The sequence below is a fragment of the Falco punctatus genome (genome assembly GCF_963210335.1).
Source record: "Falco punctatus genome assembly, chromosome: 3".
Taxonomy (NCBI): Eukaryota; Metazoa; Chordata; class Aves; order Falconiformes; family Falconidae; genus Falco; species Falco punctatus.
The window spans coordinates 119,984,610-120,010,664 of NC_137582.1; the positions used below are offsets into that span (position 1 = coordinate 119,984,610).

General features: G+C 45.1%; 1 protein-coding gene across 5 annotated transcripts in view; it reads left to right on the forward strand.

The window, feature by feature from the left end:
* Positions 1-1,413: 1,413 nt before the first annotated feature.
* Positions 1,414-26,055, forward strand: part of EYA3 (EYA transcriptional coactivator and phosphatase 3) — a 59,658-nt gene continuing 35,016 nt past the window's right edge. For 3 of the 5 annotated variants that reach the window (XM_080380709.1, XM_080380710.1, XM_080380714.1), the window contains exons 1-2: positions 1,414-1,547; positions 20,782-20,862. In XM_080380709.1, the coding sequence (XP_080236835.1) occupies positions 20,830-20,862 (33 nt within the window). In that variant the 5' untranslated portion in view covers positions 1,414-1,547; positions 20,782-20,829. Of the gene's footprint in view, positions 1,548-20,781; positions 20,863-23,844; positions 24,751-26,055 lie in introns of those variants that run through there. The other 2 variants (XM_080380713.1, XM_080380708.1) reach the window with 2 other exon arrangements.

A 26,055-nucleotide genomic window follows, 5' to 3' on the forward strand; every position in this document is an offset into this window, starting at 1 on the left:
TTATCTCCTGAAGATCCTCAGGCAGCTTTTATGCTTACTGGTGCAAGTAAGTACAAGAACCAAGTCATTTCTGTTTCTAATGCCACCTGCCAGCACCAGCCATGCACTCCAGGCCCTGTGCCAGGCAGGGGAAAGAATCTGATTACAGCATGAATTCATTTCCCTTCTGGTCCTGGACTCTGCTCCGGTTATGACCACCCAGAAGGCACACCTGCTGGCACCTCTTAGCAGAGAGAGAATTCCTCAGCCACGTTCAAAGCTTTGCCCTGAATCTGCAGCGATCTGAACCACAGCACAGAGCAAGGGGGGCAACTTCTGTAATTTAAAAGCCTAAATCCCACTTGCTGGAGGAACCTGCCTCTGTATTTCTGCCCTCCCCAGGTGGCGTGTTGTGGCTGAGGCGCGCTCGCAGCTGGCAGATGGGGTGCAGCTTACCTTTTTCCCCTTGCCACCTGATGCGAATGGAGCTCTCCTGCTTCACAACCCCAAAGCACTAAACAGATGGAGTCTGGCAATTCTTAGAGGAATTGGAAACAGATTTTAGCTGGAAATCACGAAAACACGTGGTCTTCTATTGATTCCAGGAAAGCTTGCAACAGAGTTTACAGCTCAGGCTACTTACTGTGGCTAAGTAACATGCTTTACTCCACAGAAAACAGCTGTAAGGCTGGTGTGGGCTCAGAGAACAAATGCAAACTTGCATCTAAGGAAAAGGGTAAGTGGAGAAAAAGCGCCGAGGGCATTTCAGGAGGCTATGTTGTGGTAATGGAAGTCAGTAACAACGCCTTTCTAAAAAAACAGTCTGAGCTTCTACTTCTGTTCTAGAAATTACTCTATTGGTTTTATGCAATGTTGTGTTAGTCTGCTTTACTTTGCAATAAAATGGATCCACAAAAGTTCTTTTAAATAAGTGTGTTCCCTGAGTGTTTTGCCCTTTAACTTCTTCCACTTTCTCATCCTTCTGTATTTACACCGGAGGGAAAAGCCCCAGCACCCGCTGACACAGCTCCAGTTTGGTGTTTTTTTAGAACCACTACGTGAACTCGCGGGAGAGGTGACATTAAAGACTCAGCAAGTTCTGACCTGCTACAAGGGAAGGGGCAAGGGGTTCATTTCAGAGAGCAACTTCTGAAAGCCTGCGCGAGCGCCCCAAAGCCCCGGGAGGCCGCCCCCGAGCCCGCCGGCCCGCGCCCACGGGCCGCTCCCCGCAGGCAGCCGGGCCCGGCGCTGGACCCCCGCCCGCTCCCCGCAGCTTGTCCCCAGCCCCCGGTTAGCGACGCAACGCCCCGACGCAGGGGCTGGCGGCCGCTCGCAGCCCAGACAGGGCGGCTGCAGCCCCGCCCCGCCCCCCCCCCGGCTCCGGCGCGGCCCGGCCCTCCACCCGCCGCCACCATCCCGGCCCGGGCCTTGGGCGGTTGCGTCACTTCCGTCGCCGAGCGCGCGGCTTCCGGACGGCTGCGGCGGGCGGGGGCGAGGAGGCGCGGGGCCGCCGCTGCCATGTCCGCTGCGGGACGTGCTCCCGGGCCCGGCGCCGGAGCCGCCTTTCGGTAAGAGCCCGCCGCGGGGGAGGGGGGAACCGACAGGCGCCGCGCGTGGCCTCTCCCGGCCCGGCCGCGCTGCCGCCCGCGGAGCCCCCGGCGCCGCTGCCCCCCCCCCCCCGGGCCGGGCCGGCTCCCAGCCCGCCGCCCGCGGGGGCGCGTGTCTGACGGCGCGTGCCGGGCCCCGCCCGCGCGCAGCCCCTCGGCGCCGCGGCCCGGTGCTGCGGGGGGAGGGGGCGGCGCCGCTCCGGTCCACGGGGCCTTGCAGCCCGGTGGCGCCGGGGGACCGCCGGAGGGTGCAGGCAGGCGCCGCCCAGCGCAGGTGCGGGGACAGAACCCTCGGCGGGGCCCGCGGCAGGCGGGCGGCCTCGGGGCAGCCCCGCTCGGGCCGTGCCGCTCTGCAGGAGGCGGCTACCGGGGCCGCGCCGCTCCCCGCGGGCCGGGTCCGGCCTTCGCTGGAGCCTGCGCGGACGAGCCCGGGAGGCTGCGCCGGGGCCGGGGCCGGCTGGGCTCGGCGGGCGGCGTTGGATCCGCAGCCGCTCGGCTGGACGCGCCCGGCGCTGGGAACGCCGCGCCGAGCTGCCGCGGCCGTGCGGAGCCCGCTGAGGCGCGGCGTGCCGGACCGGTTCGGTGCCGGCGTTTTCGGCTAAATCGTTTCTAGCCTGAAGCTGGCCCGCGATGCAGCATAGCTGTAGTATCACGCAGAAAAGCCTTGGTGGGCTTTGCTTTTGGTATGGAGCTGGCTTTCCTGTTTCTGTGATGCCCTTAATCTGTACTGCAACAGCTTCCAACTGGCAATTAAAAGTCAACCGTAATGATTAAGATGATTGTCATTATCTGCCCCTGTTGTTTGCTTTCCTTCAGTTTTGTCGTTGTGGGTCATCTTAAATTCGTGATACTGAACTCGATAGGTTTTGTTGAGATTCGTGGCAATTCACGTGCCTCAAGGCACTGCTTTCACATAAGCCACTGTGAAAAACTTGTGAGGATCGTGGCCGCCTCGGCCTGCAGAGCTGCTGGCCTGGCCGGCTCTGCCTGCCGTGGCCTGGGGTTTTCCTTTTGCCTCGTGGTGCGATACTTCTTCCTTACACAGTTCTGCAGTCCGATTTCTGTCGTGCAAACGGGTGATCTGCAGGTACGTCCTCACTGCTCCCCAGCTGAGGTTAAGGCCTCGGGGTTTATAAGCCATTAGTTACTGCGACGTCTTTCTGCAGCTTTCAGCTCTTCCATGCAACCTCAGCAGCAGCTGCGGCACCTCGGTAACTACTGTTGGGTCAGGTGACAGATTTGTTTGAAAAACTGTCACTTGCTCATCACAGCTGTAATCAATAGCTGTAATAATTGCCGAGTAATCGGTGACTTTAGGTTTTATAGCTTCTCAGAACCTTGCCCGGTAAATATTCTTTTTTTATATGTTTTTATCAACATACAAGTATATTGAATGAGTTTTGAATCGAACAGGTCAGAGTACAGTTTATTTAAATGGGTTTCCATGCTTTGTATTAATGCGTTGGAGTACCTCTACAGCAGATTTAATATATGATTTCCTAACTTTTGTGTACCGATGGGTAGTTATATATGAGTAAACATAAAACTGGATAAAATATACTGAATATTTTGATTGAATGTAAAGCCTGCACGTACTGTGTTCCCGTGTGCAAGTCATGTTGCTCATAAAGATTCAAGGCTTAAAGCAGATATATCATTGTGGGCATGAGTAACTCAGTGCCTGTATTCTTAGTTATCAGAAGTAGGATTATTTTTTTTTTCCTGCCTTGCAACTGTGTGTTCTTTTTTTTTTCCTGAAAAATGGGTGTTTGTTAAAACTTACACTGGGTCCGCAAAACCCTGTGATCAAAATAGGAGCGGAGATGTACAGGAAGCTTTTGAGGCCTTAAGTGGAATCACATCAGGATTTAACGACTAGTATTTTACGTATGATCCCATGCCAGTTAGTGTCTACAGACAGCGTCGTCTCTTGCAGCGGCTCCTGGGTGTTTTTGTTACCTAAACCATGACCAGTGGCACACACTGGTTAGTTGTAAGTTGAGGAAGGTCTTTTTCAGCTTTTTCTTGCTTTATCTTATCCTTAATTTATTCTCTTTCTTTCATCCTAATTTGTCTGGAAGATTTTCCTTTAACTGGTTAAAGGGCAGCAAAACAAGCATCTCTTCTCTCTGGTGGCCCCTCTCTAGCAGGGATTCAAGGATAGTCCATGTGGGCACTGTGACTGGAGGCACTCCAGTACCTGAGGGAGTAACTTCAAATCCTTTCTTCCTTCTTGCAGCTGTCTCCAGAGCTTCAGTGAAGGTGGTGCTGCAATGGTTCAGATCTCCTCCTAATGCGCTACCCAAACCTGATGTTTAGGAGAGTGCTGTGGGCAGAAGACACAGCATGTTGTAGCAGGCTCTTCAGTGTATGGTGTCATTTTGATCCACGATACGCCAGACACTGCTGCCTTGTCTTTTCTAGGTTGTCACCGATCAGTTCTGTAACTGGCCAATATAATTAGAAAAGAAGCTTTGTATTTAGAAAAATAATTTAGTATTGTGATGAAGCTGGGAACATTTTTCATCTCTTAAATAAACTTCTGGGGTTAAAGGTATGGCTAGTCTAATTTCAGAGGTGATTGACCGCTTCTTCAGTTCTGCAGAAGGTGGGTCTCCTGGTTTGGGAAGATCTACAGAGCTGTTCTCACATCCCAGGAGCTGCTTTCTGAGTCCTGAAATTTGCATTGTTTGTGTTTGAATACTGACAGCGCTGTTTCTCTGAGAGTCACCAACTGGAACATAACATAAAGTGGTAGCTTTAAACCTTGGGTGATGGTTCATATTTCTGTAAATATTGCATTATCATGGAATTCCATTTTGAAGATTTTATAGATCAGTCTCATACTGATGTCTTTTCTGTGGCCATTTTTTTGCCCTGTTCTCTTTTAGAGAGCTTAAGAAATTATTCCTTAAATAGGATTGATTTAAGATGATCAAGATAGAAAAATTGCATATTCACGACCAGGATCATTTGAAAAAGTAGGTGATAAATTATTATTCAGAGCAGAAAATAAAGTAGCAGTTGTTTTCAAACCTATATGGAAGTATTCTGAAGTAGGTTCCATCACTGGTTTCCTATCAAAATATCGCCAGGCTGCTTTTTTTGGTAAAGACATAGTTGTTCTCACATACCAATTGGGGAAAATACTGTCACAGAAAACAACCCCTTTGGTTCAAGGCTTTGAAGTTTAATGTAGAAGTCTGATCCCATTTGTAATACACCTGATGTTTTGTTCAGTACCTTTATAATAGCTCTTGAAATTTCAGAGGCCGTTGGCTTGGTTATTCTGTGTACTTAAAATCCCTGTTTCCTGTCCATCCAGAACTTTTGGTATAGGAAGGGGAGCCGGCCTTTCTAGGAGATAAAGGGACTCAAAGATACAGGGTCTCCTTTTTTTTTTTTTTTTTTATTTCGTTAGCTTGTTTGGCATTCTGGAGAACTGTAAAGACACATGAGGTTTAATTTTTCTTCTACTGTGTAATACTTTTTTTTTTAATCCAGTAGTTAGCTCTCATGCTAAGCCTGCTTCTACATTTACCTTTCTGGGTATAAGGATGAATTAATTCTTCTGGCTTAAAGAAAAAGAAATTAGAAAATACTCACTCTTGCCTGACCTGGAGAAAGCAAAAAAATTGCCATGAGTCAATCATGCCACTGCTTTCAGCATTTTAAAATAAGATAGCAAAAGTAGATTGACAATTCTGTGAATTATTAATCTGTATAGTAGCTTTCCAGGACCCAAACCGGGTTGTTGAGTAAGGTTCTCAGATCTCTGAATGACGTGACCTTTTTTGTGGATGCTGTTACAAAAAACATATATAATTGATCTTTACTGAAAGTCTTGGATCTTGCTAGCTACTACCAGAACCCAGTGTCTGTCATGCAGCGTCTTTTTCCAGTGAGGGAAGTAAAAAGTGGACTAGAGCATCTGTCAGAAATTCTTTTGAATTAGCTGGAATAGGCCTAAGTGAAAGATGACAGCCCTTTGGAGAATTTCTTGATATTGACAGATTTTGGAGCTAAAAGGCAGCAGAAAATACGGTGGACTGCTCTTTCTCAAAGGTTACCTGTTACTTATGGTAAGCAAGAAGATACTAATTCCTTGGGCTCTCGTTTAGCCTGAAGGCGTCAGCCATCCTGCTGGTTCTGCCAAAATTTCGGTCTTGTTAGTGGCTTGCCCAGGGTCCCTGGCTTCCCTGGGGATGGGCACACGGTCACAGGTGACAGAGCTACCAAGGCTCCAGGAGCGGCAAAGATTGGGTTGTGCCTGTGTTCCTTGCCTGTCTCAGTTGTCAAATAAAACTGATTGTATCTTAACGGAGTGTAGAGTTAAACAGCCTTTGATTCCAGCTGCAGTCGTTTGCATAACGTGAGTCACTTTGCAACTGGAGTCAGCTAAAACAAGAATGCACGGTATTATCACGTGCCACAACTCAACTAATTACAAATATCGTAGTACAACAGTGACCTAGTCGTTCATCTGTCCACGTTAATTTTGCATTCTAGATTTTCTGCATTCATCAGAAACTTCACAACACATGTCACTGTTTTTGCTAGGATTTGTTTGTTGTCTGATTAGGAATTAATTGTCAGTGACAAGGTCTGAAGAAAATGTATTTCTAGCAATGCAGATATCTTCCTGATCTTGTTTGTTTTGTCCTGGAAACAAGCAACACTTGCATATACTTGCATATTGTATAGAGGACCTGGTTTACATGATGCCTGAAGCAATGCAATTCATTCTTCGGTTTGGTTTTGTTTGGTTTTGTTTAAGTATTGACCAGAGAAGAGCAGACACATGTAGCGGAAATGTGCAGACAGAAGGGTTTGAGTCTCTTTTTGTGACCACAGTTGTGTAAACCCTTTGTCTGTATCTTTAGCATGTGTGTTGTCTTACTCCTTCAGGGCCTTCACATGATTTTTCTGTGTATGTAGTGAAAGCTGAATGTGCATTTGGTGAGCCTGTGGTGTTGCTGCTTGTGAATGAACCCAGAGGCTCACTAATTGCAATAGTGAGTAGTAATCCACGTTGAATTACTGAATGCACTGCTTTTCTGCGTTTAGAAGGAGACTTGGAAGAATGCAGGGAGCAAAAGCTACCTTTTTCTATAGTAAAGAAAAAGTTTCAAGTAGCACGGGTCCAAAGACTGAAAGCTTGTGTCACCACAATTTTGTTGTCTACAAGTATTTTTTTTTTCTTCCTGGAGAAGAGAGTTGTTGGTTGGAATTGGAATGAGTCATTGTTTTTAGAAGTTAATATATTTGACTGCTCTTGAACTGGAAGTATTTTTGATGGGCTAAATACAAAAAGTTATGTAATGACTAGGCTGCCTGTTAGATAATTCACATAAATAATAGTGTGAAAGAGAAAAAAGGAAATGGGAATAGATAGAAGGACAACAGGGAAGAGAAAGGAAATATGAATCTTTTTTTTTTTTACTGTGAAAGTCTTGTTCTGGCTGCAGTATCTTTTGAGGATTATGTAGAAACTTTGTACTATTTTTGTGCATTTGAATGTAGCTTTTTTAACTGATTGTCCTAGTCTGGAGCACAGGTAAGCTAGAAGCACTCACAATAACATAACAGCCCCTTCTCTTTCATAAACAGTAAGGCACAAGATAGAATCAGCTCAGAGACTCTTAGGTTGCATATGATTTGGTCACTGGTACTGGTAGCACGTGTTAGTTACGATTCATACTAAAGAGAACCTGAACAAACGTGAAAGAAAAAGGGAACTGGGGGAAATGGGACCTTTAGAGTAGATTTGGAAAAAAAGTCTTCAGATGTTTCTTTGCCAAAATTGTACCCAGCAGAGGAGATGATGCATTCTTATTTGAAACTTGAACTACCTGGCAAGAGCAAAGAGGGAAAAGGCTTTCACCAGTGAGCTGTAGCAAGAAGCAGCAAATCTTTTACCATCAAAGTTTTCATTTGTTTGATACCTGTTGATAGTACTGTAATGCCAATTTTAAGTTTTGGGGCTGTTGAGTTCCAAATGGAATGTGCTTGTGGTTTGGGTGATTTGTGACACAATAGCATTAACTAGTTGTTATCACTGTAATCATACCAGTTATTTTAAGTGTGATTAGGGATGCTAATCTGTGCTGTAACAAGTGTCTCTGAGGTATGGTGGAAGGAGGCTTTCACTGGGATGTGGTAATGCCGGGGACTAGCTGTACAGAAATGTTGGGCGCTGTGCTTGAAGGATTTTTATAAAGGGTAACAGCATTACAAGTACAGGGAGAGAGAAGCACTATTGGGTCTGTATGGGTGGAAATCCCAGGCCTTAAATGTACTACTAGGATTATACTGGCAGCCCCTGGATCAGGGTGGCAATAGCGATCAGGAGCTATTAAGTGAGATCAAAGAAGATGCAAATTTGGGGGAGTTACAGAAGAGATTTCAGCTACTTGGACAAAGATCAATTCTGTGCCTCATCAGGAGACAAAGTAGATAGAGCATTCTTCTAACTCAATAAATGATTGCTTACTACAGTAACTAAGTTTAAACTGACAGGAGAAGCTGCTTTTCAGAGTGTCATAGGACCTACTTTAAGCTAGTAGTGAGGTGGCTTATAGCAACCACAGTACAATTACATATAACAGAGTAGCAGAGGACAGCAGACAAAATAAATCCAGCACATGGATATTCAATTTCAAGAAATTAAAATACCTAAAAATGAATCAAGTAGTTTAAAAAAACCCTAAACCATGAAAAGATCTGCCTGAAAAGTGAACAGCCTACAGTGAGCTTGGAGTTTGTTTAAAAAATACTGTGTCAGAAACCAAGGTATACCATTTGAAAACAAACAAACTGGTGGTGTGTCCACCCCCCTGAAAATCCCTGTGTGGCTCAAAGATAAAGCTAAAAAGCCATCGTAGGCAAAAGATGAGCATTTAGAAAATGGAAAGCATGGTGGGTGAGAACAGGAAAATCTGTAGCATGGCAGGTAAAATGTAAGAAGAAAATTAAAAAGGGTGGAAAGGAGGTTGAAGAGCACCTTGCACAGGAGGCTCAAACCAGTAGTAATACATTCTCGAAATCTGTCCAGAGCAGGAATCCAGGTAGTGCTTGTGTGGGATTGCTCGGTGACCGAAGGTGATGGAATGGGCACCTGGGGATGGTAAGGTGTAAGAGAAGCTCAGTGATCTCCTTGTTGTCACTGTTGCTGCTAAAGATGGCCTCTAGAGGACATCCTGGGAACACCATACGGGTGACTGGCTGCCAGCAACCATAACATGACAGAGTTACAAAGGACAAAATCACTGTTAACTGGAAAATACAATCCATTGGTAAATGTCAGCATGGCTTCTGTGAAGAGAAGATCCACCTTGTTAATGTACTGGTGTTCCGCATGTGCGTGGATAGAGGGAAGCGACGGGTATAATCAGATTTTCAGAAAACATTTGACAGAGTTGTATTAACAAAGCTAAATTTCCCCAGGCTTGGGGGAGAGGTTCTGTCATCAGCGGAAAGCTGGTGAAAGATTGATTTGGACTGCAGGTGACCTCATGAGGTGGCCACCTTTAGTCTCCTGCTCACAGAAGGTAGGTTGTTCAGGGTCTTGTCTGCTGGGGTTTTGAAAATGTGCAAGGGTGGCCATTTCACCACCCCTGTGGGTCACTCTTCCAGTGCAGACTACTCACATGGTGAATAATGTTTTTTCTTGCCTCAAACTGGAATTTTCCTTGTTGCGATTTATGACTGTTAGCTCTTTCTCTAGGCACTTGAGATGTGCCTGGCTTTGTCTTTTCTGTATCTTTTTAGCCCAGCTTGAGGCAAGCCTTCATTGCTGCCAGGACTCACAGCTGACTTGGGTTGAACTTCTTGTCTGCCAGGATCTCTAGTTTCTTTCCTGCAGAACTGTGACTTCTCAGTTTGTTCCCAGCCTGTCCTGTTGCATGCAGTTGTTCCAGCCCTGGGGTGGTGCACAGCACTTGCCCCTGTTGAACTTCTGTGAGGCTCCTGCCAGCCCGTTCTTCCAGCGTGTCATAGTCCATCTGAATTGCAGCTCTGCTTGTCAGGCTTCACCAGTTTGGTCTTATCCACAGGTATTCTGAAGGTGTGTTCTGTGCTGTTGTACTTGTTGTGATGAAGATGTTCATATTGTGTCCGCTATCAGCTCTTGTAGGTGGCTTTTTGTTACCAGGTACTAGTTAGATTGTAGACTGTAATCACAGTCCTTTGAACTTGGCAGTCCAGACAGTTTTTCATCCACTGTGTGGTCTGTCCGTAGTTTAATACTGGCCCAGTGTGGCTGCAGGACTCTGCGTTACTAAAACTAGATACAGAGCATTTACAGCTCTCTCGTTCACGTGTGTGCAGATGGATTTGCTCCACAGTCCCCAGAGACACTGCAGGGAGACAGGCAAGTCTGACTGGCCTCCATCTCCCTTATTGCCTGTCTTGAGGGTGACATTTTGTAGTCATCAGTCACCACACAGATTGATGTGACCTTTCAAAAATGGTAGAGAGCAGCTCCTTCTCCATCCTGTTTGGTCTTACGGAGCTGCGTCTGTCCAGTTTTCTTAAGGCGGTGTCTAACTTCATCTTTCGGTGCCGTTGTTAGTGCCTGGGAGCAGCAGGGACATGCTGGTCCCAAAGAGAAGGGACGCTGAGTGTGGTAGCAAGGCAGGCGGCAGCAGTGGCCTCACCGGCGAGGGTACAGTCCCTCAGAACCCACGGGGTGACCAGGACAAGGTGGGCAATGGCAGGTGGCTGGGTTGAGGGAAGAGCCTGGGCTGGCAGACGGATCCACGGTGAGGCGGCTTTGTGGTCAAGCTGGGAAGTCAACTTTGTAGCTCAGGTAGGGGCCAAAAGCGAGAGCCACAGCTCCCAAGGCAGGGGGGGTCGGTCTCCTCCCGGCCGACAAGCGACAGGACAAGGGGAAACGGGCTCAGGCTGCGCCGGGGGGGTCAGATCGGGTGTTGGGAAACATTTCTTCACCGAGGGGGCGACCAGGCACTGGCACAGGCTGCCCAGGGAGCTGGGGGGGGGTCACTGTCCCCGGGGGTGCTGAAAAGCCACGTAGATGCGGTGCTTGGGGACATGGGTCAGTGGTGGGCTCGGCAGTGCTGGGGCAACGGCTGGACTTGATCTCAAAGGCCTTTTCCAACCTAAATGATTCTGTGATTCTACACTTAATGTTGGTGCTTAGACTGGGTTTGTCCAGCATTTTCACCAGTGATCTGGAGAAATGAATGACCAGTGAAATCTCCAGGTTTACTGATGTTAACTGTAGTTTTGGGTCATAAAAAGCTACGCCAAAGGTAGAAGGAGGGTATTGGCAAACTGAGTGGTCAGAAAGGTGGCAGAAGAACTTCAGTGTAGATGAATTTATGAGAACTTAAGGTAATTAACATAAATATGATTTAGATTGCTTTCCCTAAATTAAAGGCAATTAATCTAGGGAAAAGCAGTCTAAACCGTATCTACATAAGAAAGATTCCTGAACTCGGAAACAGGCAGTTAAGACTCCAGGAGGAGAACTTGAGGACAGTGATGGGCCATTGAGATGGCTAGTCGGTGTAAAGGGCAGCCAAACAAGAAGCCCACGGTGTTGGCTCTCATAAGGGAGGGTGATGCGGACAGCAGAAAGAAACATTTTACCTCTCTGTGGTAGAGCTGTGGTTGCAGCCACATCTCGTTTACCATGTGCAGTTCTGGTTGCTACGTCTTAAGAGGGAGCAGAGAGGGGCAGAACAGTGATCATAGGGGCTGGAGCAGGTGCCCGATGAAGAGAAGCTGAAGGCTGGGACTGATTTGGAGGGAGAATGTGGTCAAGGTGCACAAAGTGCGGCAGGCCCGGCGGGACACGGTTGCCGGGAGAGGTCGGTGCGCGGGTGGATGTGGGAGGACGAGGCAGGGATGTCCTCTCTGCGGGTGCCCAGGCTCACACACTCCCCGCCGGTGTCTGCTCCTGCTGTTGCTGGAGATGGGGCTGCGCTGGGCTGTAGGACGTTGGTCCGACCCCGCGGGCTGCTTCTGTGCTCCCCCTGCCTCTGCCAGCAGGACTGGTGCTGTGTGAAGCGAATGGTGCAATAAATCTGCTTAACTAAAAGCAGCGACTCTTCCTGAGCTGCTGAACATTGAACACTGTCATTTAAACTGTCCTTTTCCCCAGCCAAAAATCTCAAATATCCAGTACTTTATTCTTCCTTTAATATTTTTGAGCAGGTTCCTCTAGCAACTGGTGTTGCTAAGACACAAATAGCTGCAGATGTTCTCAGAACTGATTGCACCGCGATAAATACCATGGCTGCCGCTAATGCTAAATAACAAAAGTAGTAAGTAAATTTACTGTAGTCACAACCTTTTTAGTAAAATCATGCTGAAAGTTGAGTACTGAAAAATTTTCTGTAATAGAACTATAGATTAATTTCCTGGTTGCCTCTAGTGGTATTTGTATTGCTATCTGATATGTGTTAGTAAAATCTTGTACTGAAAACAAAACTTAGAGCTGCATAATGTAACTGCTTCCTTTTTTGTGGTTAATATGATGCAGATTTGCTGTCTTGACTGACGGGGGATTAAAAATGTCAGTCTTCTGTTCAGAAAATCTCCTAATCTGTTTGAATGTGTCTGAAGTGGCTTCTAGAAATCTAAGGCCTGTGCTCTGCTGTTTGAAAGTCTGTTTTAAAAAGCTTTTAAGACAAACGGTGTTTTTTTCCTCCAGAGCTGCAGCTGTAGAGATTTGTCACCCATTTATCAGTTATCTAAACCACAAAAATGTATGTGAGCTGTAGGATACCAGGTACCTTATCATCTGTGGTCGTCGAAAAAATCCCTTCTCGGTGCAAATTGAATCCTCATGAACAGAGGAGTTAATTGACTTTTTTACTTTTCTTACGTTTGCATAAATTACCGTACTTTGTTTAATAACTACAAGGTTAATAGCAGGTTTGTGTTCTTGTGCCGTGTGAGCTATGCACATTAGATCTATCTAGAAGAAATGCCGACTTGTTTCTGGGCTCAGTGGGAGCTGTTTTTCTCAAGGATGAGGTTGTTATTTCCAAATTTGCCTTTTGTAAAAACAGTTCTTTTCCCCATTAAAAATTTCCCTGCTGTGTTTCAAAAGCAAATTTTAAAAAATTGCATAAGAACTGGGAAGTCAAGCTGCTTGTGTGTCATTGTTTGAGCAAAGTGAACTGAAGACAGTCTTAACGTTGATAGCCCTTGAAGGATTTAATATTATCATGAAAATTCCTATTAATGAAATAGGCATTGCTTAGAGTAAAACTGCATTTGTGTGACCACATTTAATTTCAGTAATTTTCTCACTTTATAAATACTGCAAAAAAATTTTTCCATTTTAAAATTATGAAATGTTAATCAAACCATGGTTCTTTTAATCCTACAGGACTGCATTTACAGGCTTGTCATGGCCTCTTGTATCTTCAAAAACGGGACGTACAGTCTGCTGTCCTTGTAACTTCTAGTGTTTTATTCCAAGTCTTCCCTGCCTAATGAAGAAGGGAGGAGAGAGTGCAGAGAGAGAGCAGTAAGCAATCCAGCATATCTCCCGGCAAAGGTTTATTCTTTGCCGTTCTTCACAGTATTTTGCAAATACCCATGTGTTGCATGTGTGTATCTGGGTGTGTGCGTGGAGAGTGTGAAAAAGCGAGGAACAGCAGAGTATAAATCTTTGCCATGAGATCTGCTGGATTTGTTAAAGATATGAAATCAGCAGGCTGGTGTGTAGCACAGCTTTCATTCATTAACTTTATTCTGTTTTCTATTTTTTTAAATCTCTGCTCTCTGCTGCTGGAAAAGGAAACTAGTAGAGAACTGTGCTTAAAAAAGGGGTGGATTTAACAAAACAAAGCTTGAGATACGGTGCCTTGAAGATGGATTTTAGAGGGAATTTTTATTGTTTTGGAGAGAAAGGCTCTTGTTTCAGGAGTTGGTTGTTGATAGTGTTAGAAAGTTTGGGGGTACCACCATTTAAAGCTAGAAACCCAAGTTCCTTTTCCCTCTTACCCATTTGTATTTTCAAACACTGGAGTAATGCATGTGTCTCATCTGCTTGGCAGTCATGGGATGGCTGTCAGATACTGAACGTGCAGCCTTAATATGATAATTTATAAATAACTTGGGAACACCACGGGAAGGAGATCGTGCATTGTGTTACTTGCACGTCTACTTGTGAAAGCAAATACATTATTTGTATTAAGCATTTCATTCCTTGATGGGGGAGGAAAGCCAGGTGGGCCCTTCCTCTTCGGCTCACCCCTGCCGTTCTTGCCTGTCACCAGAGTTGCACCAGCCTACTAAATACTGCAATTCCCTTTTCTTTAAAATATCTTTAAACTTTTTTGAGTTTGTAGTCAGGCGCACGAGATAGAACATTTTACACACCCAGGCATCTATTTACTCATTTTGTTTGCATCATTATGGTGGTGGTACAGCTTCATGAAGAATTTCCATTACCTTGTTTTTGCCTGAAGGAAGGAAAAATGAAGCGTAGTACACTAAATTGTTCAATTCCTGACAGCTCCTTAGGGGGCTGTTTTGTTAGACAGACCGAACTAGGAACAGGCTGATGCTGTCATTTCCTGTGATCTTTAATCAAAGCTGTTTAAAAACAAAATGGGAAATTCTTCAAAACTTCAGAGAATGCCTCTTAAAAGAGATCACTTAGGAGTGGCAGTGGGCTGAGTTTGCTTGCTCGGTGTAGTCAGAACACTAGTTTGGCTATGTAGGGTACCGAATTGGAAATATTTCAGCAGCTTGGCTGATGAAATTCTATCACAGTTGGATAGAGAAATGCTGAGATATGGGGAAGGATAAAATTGTAAAGAAACTTTCCCATGGAACAAGGAGGTTATATCCATACATCTGCTCACACCCTGATGTGGAGGGGCACGAGTCACTGCCAGTGTGGGAGATGGCTGATACTGTGTTTTGCCTGAAGGTTAAAATTTAAGTCATAAGCCTTTGGAGAGAAAAAAAAAAGGCATTTTGTAGCTGTGCAGTGCATAGTAATATCAGTATGTGTCTCTTTTCACTTTTTGTATTTCTTTCTTTGTGTGTTTTTAATTATTTTTTAAAGGGGGAGGGGATCCACCACATCCCACTGTGCCAAATTCTGCTCTTCTCCGAAAGAAGCGGTTTGTCATGTGGCGAGTGGCACAGAGTAAAAAGCATATTGCAAAGAAAAAACATGCTCCGGTCAGGTGGTGGCTTAGATCGCTTTAGCCGTGCTCTCCAATCCCGGGTGCATGTCGTGTAGCAGCATGGCACAGATTACGATGAAATGCTCCACAGGAAAATACGGAAAGCATAGACTATTCTGCTGCTGCTTAATTCATACATTCATTGTATATATTCCTGGTAAGGTGCTGGCCCTTGAGTAAAAAAGGAGTTGAAATAACTGTATAATCATGTTATTATGCATACAAAATGTTATGGCTGCTGCCATAAAAGACAATAAAAAAATGTTTCTGTGAATACATTAGCAACAAAAGGAGGGCTAAGAAGAATCTCCAGCCTTTATTGGATGTAGGGGAAAACATAGTGACAAAGCATGAAGAAAAGGCTGAGGTACTTAATGCTTTCTTTGCTTCACTCTTTAATAGTAAGATCAGTTGTTCTCCGGGTCCCCATCCCCCTGCGCTGGAAAACAGGGATGGGAAGCAGAATGCAGCCGCCACGGTCCAGGAGGAATCAGCCAGCTACCTGCTGCACCACCTTCATGCGGCACGTGCAGGACGGCCGGGCGTCAGCTCCGCCAGCGCGGCTTTGTGAAAGGCAGGTCCTGCCTGAGGAACCCGATCTCCTGCTGCAGCCCGGTGACCCACTTAGGGCTGAGGGACAGGCGGTGGGTGTCTGCCTGGGCCGTGGCGAGGCCCTTGCACCATCTCCCGCAGCGTTCGGGGGGGGCTGGCTGGCGGCCGCTGAACACGAGCCAGCAGGGTGGCCAGGTTGGCCAGCAGCATCCCGGCTTGTGTCCGGTTCAGCAGGGTGCCCAGGTGCCCAGGTTGGCCAGCAGCATCCCGGCTTGTGTCCGAAAGAGCCGGACCAGGGCAGTGCCCGTGTCGTCCCCCCGCCCCGTGCTCGGCGCTGCTGCGGCCGCCCCGCGCCCCTGGGCTCAGCGCTGGGCCCCGCACGGGCAGAGGGACGCAGAGGGGCTGGAGCGTGTCCAGAGCCGGGCAGGGGGCTGGGGCGGTCGGCCTGGCGAGGAGGGGGCTCGGGGGGCCCTGATCGCTCCCTACAGCTCCCGGACAGGAGGGTGTAGGCAGGGGGGGTCGGTCTCCTCCCGGCCGACAAGCGACAGGACAAGGGGAAACGGGCTCAGGCTGCGCCGGGGGGGTCAGATCGGGTGTTGGGAAACATTTCTTCACCGAGGGGCGGCCAGGCACTGGCACAGGCTGCCCAGGGAGCTGGGGGGGGGTCACCGTCCCCGGGGGTGCTGAAAAGCCACGTAAATGCGGTGCTTGGGGACATGGGTCAGTGGTGGGCTCGGCAGTGCTGGGGCAACGGCTGGACTTGATCTCAAAGGCCTTTTCCAACCTAAAGTGTTCTGTGATTCTGTTATTTTATTTTAACTTTCTGTTTAATAGATACAATTTCATTACCCTAAATAAAGCTTTTTTCTTAGGGAATAGTGGTTTTATTAAAGTAATGTAAAACCATATTCAAACAGCTTTTTTTCTAATCAGTGTAATTACTGCTTGTTGGTTTTATAACAGTATCTTTGGTTTTAATTATTTGCAGCTTGAGAGAAGAACTGTACCTCAGCCGAAATTTTATATTCAAAGCCAAGGCAGATGGGCTTGAAAGAACAGAATGAAAGTAAATAGCAGTCTATCCTGATGCTAGTAGCAGGTACCTTTCAGAAATTATACCCACAGTATCTAGTTAGAAAGAGTCTGACTGAAGTAGAATTTGCATTTTAGGATTTTTAAAACGGGCTTTCTTGCAAGAAACTGTACATAACTTGCCAGGGCTTTTAGTAGGGAATTATTGGCATTGCGGTGTTGTGCAGAACGGAAGGCAGGCAACTCATCGGTGTGATTCTGCAGCCCGTTCCTCTGCGCTGATGCCTTCCATTTCGAAGTTTAGATACCATGCCTTCATACATTGAGCAGGCAAAGTAAAACAACGTGCAAATACCCGTCCTTGGTAATTCCACACTGTTGGTAGATTTGTGTGCAAGTTGGAATTAAACCAAGATGGCTCTTCAAAATGAGTCGATTAAATTGAAAATGTTGTTTCATTCACATATTACAAAACAATTTTTATCAGGGTAAATAATGAAAACCACCCCGTAAAGGGGAAAAGGTATGGTGTTTTGCTGTTTTCAGAAGTGTGCACCTGACTCATTTTTGCTGAATGTTTCTTTCATTGCTGCAGCTCGTTTGATGGCTTGTTGCACTCTCAGTCACGTTTTGTGCTGGTTTTCTCATTCATGGGCCTGGTGGCCCACAGTATTCCCACCATCAGAATCTACTTTTCAGACATCCCTCCCACACAGAGAAATATAAATGGCTATATAGATGGGGAAAGTGACCAAACTCCTCCAGCTGCTTGCAAAGCTGTTAATCAGCAATTTCTTGCCTTTGGAGGCTGGTGTCAGTCCCCTTCAGGAAGCAGTGGCGTTGCTGGGACTGGGACCAGCAGCAGGACCGACGGCAGTGGCTCTTCTCCTGCCGGAGGGTTGCGTTGGCACCCCCTGCCAAGGGTGTGACTGCACCAGTTTGAACTCTGTGGAACCGAAGATCTGTTTTGATATCTCTTCTGTTGTGATTGCTTAAGGTTTTAAAATGTTCTGCAATAGAAACTGCGTGATAAGCTTATCTGAGGCACAGTCGCCCTGAGTCTTCCACAAGTTAAAAATCTAATTTTGAGATCTGAGAAGCCATTAAAAAGAATCAGTGTTGTTTATCTCCCGTTTTTACACATCAGCTTTGTTTGTGGTGAGCTGCTGGCTCAGTAAGCCGCTGCGAGTAGCTGAGCTGCACAGGCGCCAGGCGCGGGGTCTGGTTTTTGGAGAGCTGAGCGGTGGGCAGCCTGCAGCACCCAGGGGTGCTGGTGCTGGCGGAGGGCGTACGCCTGCCCGAAGGCTGCAGCCAGCTGATGGCCAGCGCGGGGGTGATGGATTAGCCATATCGGAGGGTGCTGTGAGGGAAACACGTGCAGCTGGAGCAGGTGCTGCCCGGGCTGGCGCTGGAGCTGTCAGCAGCTTTGCTCAGCCTCTCCCGGAGGGAGGGAGGGAGGGAGGGAGGGAGGGAGGGAGGGAGGGAGGCAGCAGCCGCCCTGCCCGGCACCGTGCCCGGAGGTAACGAAGGTGGGGGCTCCGGCCTCCAGCCACGCTCCCCATGCCCGGCCACAAGAAGTCATGTGGCGGCTCTGCCGGAGAGCTGGTGGTGGGTGGGTGATACCGGTTGAAAGGCTGTGGACCCATCTGTACATCCCTGTGACTTACGTCCTCTGTTTTGCCCAAGTGAAGCATGAACAAGATGGTAAAGTTGTGGTTTCGTTTCCTGTGGCTGTCACTGAAAAGGGGCACCCTGCTGCCCCACTTGCGTGCTCTGCCTGTTTCCCCATCCTGCTGGCTGGGGCTGTGTGAGACCAGAGCTGATGCCAGTTAAAACAGCGGAGCAGAAAGGTTGTGCTTGGGTGCCTCTGGTTTGGTGTTTGGGGTTTTTTTTCTTTCTTTTTCCTTAGAAGGAGGTCAGATCCCAGATCCAGACTGCTGTTCAGCCACACAAGTGCTTTGGTGGCCACAAAGGAAGGGGCGTCAGGCCAGCAAGAATGTGTTGCTGGAGATAAGGAGGAGCAGGAGCTCTTCCTTCAGCAGCAGCTTAAACTGTGGTGTAGGAGGCATTTGCTGCAGAGACCCCATCGCTCCTAGCTACTCAGGCGTACCGGTTAGGTACATCCCTTTCACCCCAAAATGCAGGCTGCTTCTTGTTTTGCCCACTTCTGCATAACACCAGCTACAAGCACTAGGTCTTTTTGAGATGTCTTCTGCCCAAGCTGCTATTTCTGGAGATACAGAGTATTCTCCAGAGGAAAGCATGAAGTCACCAGAGGTCAAGCTTTCACTTGCCATCTAGGCAAGCGGTTACTGCTCAGCTGCTTTGGTTCATTCGTTTCCAGATGCTACAAGATGCCCTGCTCATTTGGGAAGAGAGTTTTGTTCCCAAGTGTAATGACAGGACCCTGGGAATCTCTTTGTCTTTCTAATTGTTTAGATCCTTCTCAAAAACATTAAAGAGCAGCTTACAGCTTTTAAACGAAGCATGGAATGGGAAATTACTGCTGTATGGATCGAAGTGTGATGTGAAGTCTTTTTCCATACTGAAGAATTTAGTTTGGAATTTTTCAAAGAAATTGCACAATGAAATAGTGTCAAGTAGCAAACATGCAGGACAAGGGACAAGGCAGGACCCATTGGTATCAGTTTCAAATATTCTTGCTGGTGGCCATTGTATTCTATGCTCCTATTCATAGTTTTTGAATGCCACAGTTTCTCTTAAGTCTTGATTTTTCTCTGTTATTCCTACAAAAAAAGTAAAAAGGAAATAAGCTTTTATATTTGAAGTAAAGCTGGTGGAGGAAAAACTGGAATGGTGACAGTAGTACTTGATATTGTATACTTTCTTGTGTGGTTTGAATAGGGTCATTTCAAAGGAACCTGAGTTATTGAAGAGACTTACTGTAAATTCAGTTGATACACTGTTAAGGCAATGAAGGTAAGTAGCTTTGATTAGGGGAGGCAGCCTTGGAAAACGCTCAGACCCTCAATGAAATTTTACCCTGGCGTATATGATACACCCTGGCATGTAAGACCTTTATCTGTCCTCAAATAAGGGAGAAGAAATCCTTTGTGTTTTCATGGTTAATATGAACTTATTCCAGGCTACAGAGCATGCCTGTACCTGGCACGTGGTGCTCCACTGCAGGCTGGCTGCACATGTGAGGAGTCTAAGTAGGTCTGGCAGGGGCCAGGAGGGGGGAATAGCAATTGTTTTCAGGATGCAGGAAAGTTGTTTCTGTTAACTTGTTTAGTCCATTTGCATGGGGACAATTTCATAATGTGAGGGTGCCTGAATGCTCCAGACAGGATGGGGAAAAGAGAAGGACACAGAGAAAGGAGAGGCGAGTGAATGATCAGCTGCATTTCCACTGAGATTTACAGAAAAACTGTCACGGCTGTGGAGGCAGGAATAGGTTCTACCTCAGCACACAAATATTTAATTGCTTCCAAACCACTAAGTGTTTTTCAGTATTTCTTCTAATTTCTGTAATCTGCTTAGGTTCTGCTTTGTGTGCAATAACGCACACGTGTGTATGGAAGAGGCAGCTCTGCTGGGATGGAGAGGAGGCATCTACTTGATTTTGGTGCAGTTGAGATAGAGCTTGTCTGAAGAGGTTAGGGTTTGTTTTAATAAACTGGCTCTGAAATGAGAGGGTGAAAGAAGAGCAATCAAATTGTGTAGGTCACACTGTTTGTGAATGTTGGTCGGGCAGAGGGGGAAGCCGTGGAGGACATGTGCCTTTATCTTTTGTGCACTAAACTGCAAAAATTAATCAGGTTGTGAAGGTAATTGAAAAATTTCCTTTTCTTGGTTTTAAAATTGTGGGGGATAGCAGCTCTTGGGTGTAATATACAAGATCTGTCTGCTAAATGCTGCTGGGTTACTTAGCTTCCAAAATAAAAGTTATTTTAAAAATTTCATCAAACGTCTCTCTTTGAAAGGTACAATTGAAATAATAAACTTGCTTTGTGGATTTGGCAATAAACAGTACTGCATGTGAATACATTCAGGTGTACAGTCTTGTCCTGATTTTTTTTTTGTGTTTGTTATATAAATGTTCTAAATGAAAACAGGTTAGATTGAATCACGCTGTTTACTGACCTAGTAGACCAGACCTGATCATTTAAAGTGTCTTTAAAATCATGGTGCACGTGTCTGATTGATACATTAGCTTCTGTAGTCAGTATGGTACAAGTAAATGATGTAGAAATGTGCCACGTGCGTAAAAAATCTGTATCTTGAAGATAAAAGCTAAATCCCTTGTTTATGAAATCTCTCCATATATGAATTTCATCTTTTACTTGGGAGATGGCAACATGAGTTTAGAAAGCTTGTGGGTGGAATATATGACAATTAATGTTCTCTGATAGCCTAAATGATAAGCCCCCCAAAAAGTACATAAAGCTATGAACACCTTTTTTTGACAGGCTTTGAGGACTGCCGAGGAACACACGATTTGAATCATTTAAGCACCCATGGAAGAGGCACAAGACTTACCTGAACAACCTGTAAGTACATTTAAAAAGACTAAAACTGAACATAGAAAACAAATTGGTGATCTCACAAATTCAGTATACAGTTATTTTAATTAATAATGGAAAACAAGGCTTATACTTAGTATATTTATCTAGAGGTGAAAAATCATTTTGGTGTTAGTAAAATGTGTTGTAAATTTAATTTATTATAATCATAGAGGCAATAGTAATAAAAGGAATAGTTATGTATGCTTAAACTCTATAATGTTTCTATGTAAAATAACTACTTGTTATGCACAGAAAACCAGACTATTTCAAGCCTGTTCTAGAGAAATTAAAATTTGCTATTTTACTAACCGATCAGCATGCTGGTTATTACAATGTGTATAGTCTTTAATTCTTCTTGTGCTTGAGATCTTGAAAAGGTCCTGTGATCCATCATCTCTACCAGTGCAAAGCATTTTTAAAAATTCTTAATTTAACAATGTGTTCAAGTAGGGAATCATGTCTTAAGTTAAAAATTGCTGTCCAGACATCTTACATATTTGCAATTCTGTCTGTATTATCAGTAACAAGTAATATCCCATCACAGAAGTTTTGGGTAGAGCGATTATGAGTACAGTATGATATGAAGTTACATTTGTATATCTGAAACATAATAGCATAGGAATTAAGCAAAAAAATTTGTATTGATGTTACATTCTCAAATTAAACCTGATGCAAACTCAACAAGAAATTGCCAAGTTACCTTGTGAAAGAAGCTTAATTTAATTTTGAAGACCTTTTCAAAAGCACACAAAAATTGAGTAGTATGGGAGGGCAATATGGTGTTCTCGTTGAAAAGATTCTGATGGGTTTTAATGTGAGACTTTTATGTGCCTTAGTTACCTAGTTAGAAAATACATGGTAATGTCAATTACGCAGTTTTGTGATTTGGGAACAAAGTTGAATGAAATGGAAATGTAAATTCACAATTGTTCAAAATATTGCTTGGCACAACATGCAGATTATGTGCCTGAGTCAATATGCACAAAATATGAAACTAATCAGCAAAAACATATAAAATCCAGATATTTGTAGGACTTAAAAATGGATTAAATGCATGCGTTAACAAAGGAAATACCCGTGATTACATCCCTAAGTAATGGAAACTTCCTTATAAAATTTTATTCTTTGGGGCATGAGAGACAGGGTACAGCTAATTTTTAGTACATGAAAGCATCCTCTGTAAGCAGATTCTGCTGTAATTTTCAACTGAAGATTTTCTTGGTAATTTCTTTTAAGTATCTTACACCAGTCAGTCATTCTAAGACAGAATATGAGACTATTGATCCCAACTAGTAAATGAGGCGGTGTTCTGAGTATAGTAGCACATTGTTGCAGGAAATTAAAAGAACGTTTTTGGGGTTTTGTGGTGAGACCATTCCTGAAATAAGTGAATTTTCCTAATTTAAAAAAAAAAAAAAAACCAAAAAAACCTGAAGTCAGCTTTTCAAAATCCTGTCAACCTAGTAGCCCAGTGTTGATAGTATACAAACTTGGTTTCTTTCCCAAATCATTTTGCTTTTCTTAATCATGGGAACAAGTTTAGTATGTTGCCTCAAAAAAGTAATGTTTATAATGTTTATGGCAAACTATTGATAACTGAATCCAGAAACGACCCTGTGGAGAAGTCATCAGGCTTTGAGTTCAATGTATTTAACCTAAAAAAAAAAAAAAGAAGCTGCGTCATTTTCTTGCGTTGATGTGGACTGATGTAATAATTGGTTAATTGATGCAAATGTACGCAGTGTGTCTTCTCTAAATGAATGTTAGACTTTTCACTTCCCCACTTCACATGCTGCCTGGCATGTTAAACAGGCATGTCTTCTGTCCCTGTTCTTGGAATGTTTCTTCCCTTCTCAAGTCTGAATTGGAATGGAAAAGTTTCTGTGCCCACTGCAGTGCTAGAAAACAGAAACAGACATGGGAAATAAGAGAGCAAAGGGAAGTTCTGGGGAAAATGATCGAAAGTGACCTCCTGCCCTTCCCATGACCAAGAAGTTACTCATTCAGAATAAGCTGTGAATCAGGATTAGCTTTTAGAAGTCATCCGGTAATCTCTCACTTGTTGAATGCATTGTGGATGCATGTAGTTGATTTTTATGATACTTTATTTAATCCTTCATACTGGAAAATGAAGGGATGGTGAACTTGTGTTTGCTCATTGCAGACATCCACTGGATTGCTGTTTGGAATGACAACAGCAATGGCAAGCCAGAGTCAGTAGCAGGGTGTTGAAAAGGGCTTCAGAAATGCCCAACGCTGCCGAAAGTGTAGAGAAAAAATGATGGTCATGTGTTTGGGCTGAAGATTTTTCTTAATTGAAATTGGCAAAGGATTTGCAATAAAATTCTGCTTTCCTGACTTGAGTGCGGTCCTCCGTTGACAACAGCTGCTGCAGTCTTAAATGGCTTTGGCAGCGTTTGCTCCAACAAGTCGTCGCCTCGCTTGTTGGCTGGCTGTGAGTGTGGGAGTGTCCCTGGTCCTGCTCGGGCTTGGAAATTACTCTGTGAACATCAGTCTAAGAGTTGGATTCCATCGTAGAGCAGCTGTTATCTTGACGTCAGGAAGAAAACTGTTTCTGCTGTGATTCTGAACTCAACTCCAGTCCTGGTAGATCTGGGGCAGAAACAGAGTTTCCCAGCACAAAGAATAATTTGGATTTTCAGTTACAGAAATTTGTGATTTGTGAACTGGGATCAATTAATGTGTCACTTGACTTTTTTATTGTTCTTTTTAATTATTTTTTTTTAAATTTAAATCAACATAAACCCAAAACTAATAGTGAAATAAAAAGATGGAGGTAGGAGCAAAGATGTAGCTTATGTGACATGTTCACTGTAGTGCAATAGAACAGCTTAGTGAGATCAAGTCTGAAGTTGCTGAAGCTGAAACTTGAATCACTGAGGTAGACAGCATCTTTTTCCTGGTTTTAATTTCTTTTCCTTTTTCTCTTTTTTTTTTATTTTTAAGGAGTGAATTCACTTCTCCTGTGATCCTGTCACTTGAGAGGGGACAAAAAAACCCTCAGCATCTCTCCAGAGGTGCTCAGAGGGGAGTGAGTGTTGAAAGGAGGCGTTTGAAGAGGTTTCAGCAGCCTTTGTGAAGGGTCATGCAGGAGAGGGTGACCAGGCGCCCCGTGTACGGTTTGGGGTTGGCGTGCGATCGTGCAGGGCTCCGCTGGGGGCATGGCGCCTTGTGGCAGCACTTTCTCCTTGTGCCCTGGATGTCATCCTGAAGTTATTGTTACTAGGTGCTGTTCGTCCAATAAATAGGTTTGGTGACATGTGGCAGGAGAGAAAATGCTTTCCAAGCCCACAGAAGACGATGTTTAACACTGTTCTCTCCCACTTAAGTTTGTATCGTAAATTGCCATAAAAGTTTCAAGATTTTGTAAATGTTATTGCGTAGCATTAAGATGTTAGGGAGAATTTCTTTTAAAAACCTGCAGAGATGGGCACTAGCCAAGGCTAGCCAGTTGAGGCACATGATAGATTGAAATTCATAATTGCTGTTTTGCTTGACTTATGCTGCATGCTCGCACTGGGTATCCCACGTTCCAGAGCCATTTAAAGAGAGTATGAAAACCTCTCCAGATTTTTACTGATTTTTGTTTTTTAAATGAACTGTTGACTTAAAGGAAAACTCATTTAAAAGATTGTTCTCTGTACAACACCAAAGGCACGTTTCTGGCAGAGGGGGAAGATACTCCATCAGAGGAAGGCCGGGCATGATGGCTGGCTGTGTGGGTACTCATCAAGATAGAAGTTCCAGTTGGGACCAACGTTGGCAGAGCAGCAAAGCAGTGTTTTGTGTTCAAGTCCTGACTATCGAGAGATGTTTCAGGAACAGCTTTTGCATTCTGGTCGTGATGAAAATGTCAGTAAAGCTGATGTGTTCTTGCAAAACCTCAGTGCTTTTTGGTTTGGATTTTTGTTGTTGTTGTTGTTGTTGTTTTGGGTAAGTGAGCTGATTTCTCTGTCCACCTCCCATATTAAAAAAAGCACCCAACACTACTGAATTTAAGAAGCCAGATTTTATTGAGTACCTGACTGGAAACAGCAGCATTCCTCCTATGAAATCTAAAATTCAAGCTCCCAACTCTTAAGTTGATTTTTATTTTTATCCTCAGCGTAATTTTGGTCTGAAGCAGTTTGCTGCTACTTCTTTTGATGCAATTCATTTTTTCCTATCTCCTTTCATTAAGAACCCTGTGGGCAGTTTGACATCCTGAGCCAAACTGGTGCAGTGTTGGTGGCTTGAGGTCCTTGCTCAGGAGGAGTGGCAGGGTCTCAGGCAGGAGCTGGAGCACCTGCTGCAGGGCAGGATGCCAGCAGGGGTTGAGGGCACTATGGATGGGCAGCAGCCATGCTCTGATAACTTGGTGCCCGAGGGACCTGCGGGAACACTAGTCTGCTTTCCCTTGGTGTTGTAGTTAACATGGTCTTCAGGTGGGGAAGACTTTTGGCCGTGGACCTCTTGTCAGTGGGGAGCAGAAGCAGCACATATTCCTGGCCAGGCAGGAGAAGGTACTGAAGAGGTCTGTGGAGCTGTGGGAGTGGAGAACTACATCAGTAGTTGATGTCGATGCCCATGTTACAAGCTCTTTGCTCAGGTTGAAGTGATGAATGTCAGAAGATTTGAGGCTGTATGATATCTAAGCCGCCGGGCTGCCATAGTCTTTTGTCATTGCCTTTGCCTTTTGTGTGTGTGTGATGAGCGCTGATGAAGTTTGTGGTGTTCTGCTGTGAAATGCCAGGGGGAATTGCTGCTGAGAAGACGAGATGGAAGCAGACTGAGCTATAAATAAAATATTGGTAACCTCATTGTGGAGAGAAGATTGTCTTTTCGGCTTTCTCCTTTCCATCCTTACTGTTTGCTTACTCCTTTCCTCTCGCTGCTGCCTTGAGCCTTTATCCGTTGTTGTACCTCTGCCTCCCATCTTCCTCTACCGAACAGGAATTTACCTGCATTTTATTAATTTATTTTTTTTAAAGTTTTGAGCACATTTTGACCTCTCATGCCCAAACTGTATCTTCCTGGCGTTTTATTTATACTTGCCTGAGAGAGACAAACTTGAATAATGTGATGAGGCATTTGTGCTAGCAGCTTTCTATATAGCAGCAGTCTGACTACTGTACCCAAGTCGGGGGCTGTAATCCCTGCAGCCTGATACCCAGCATC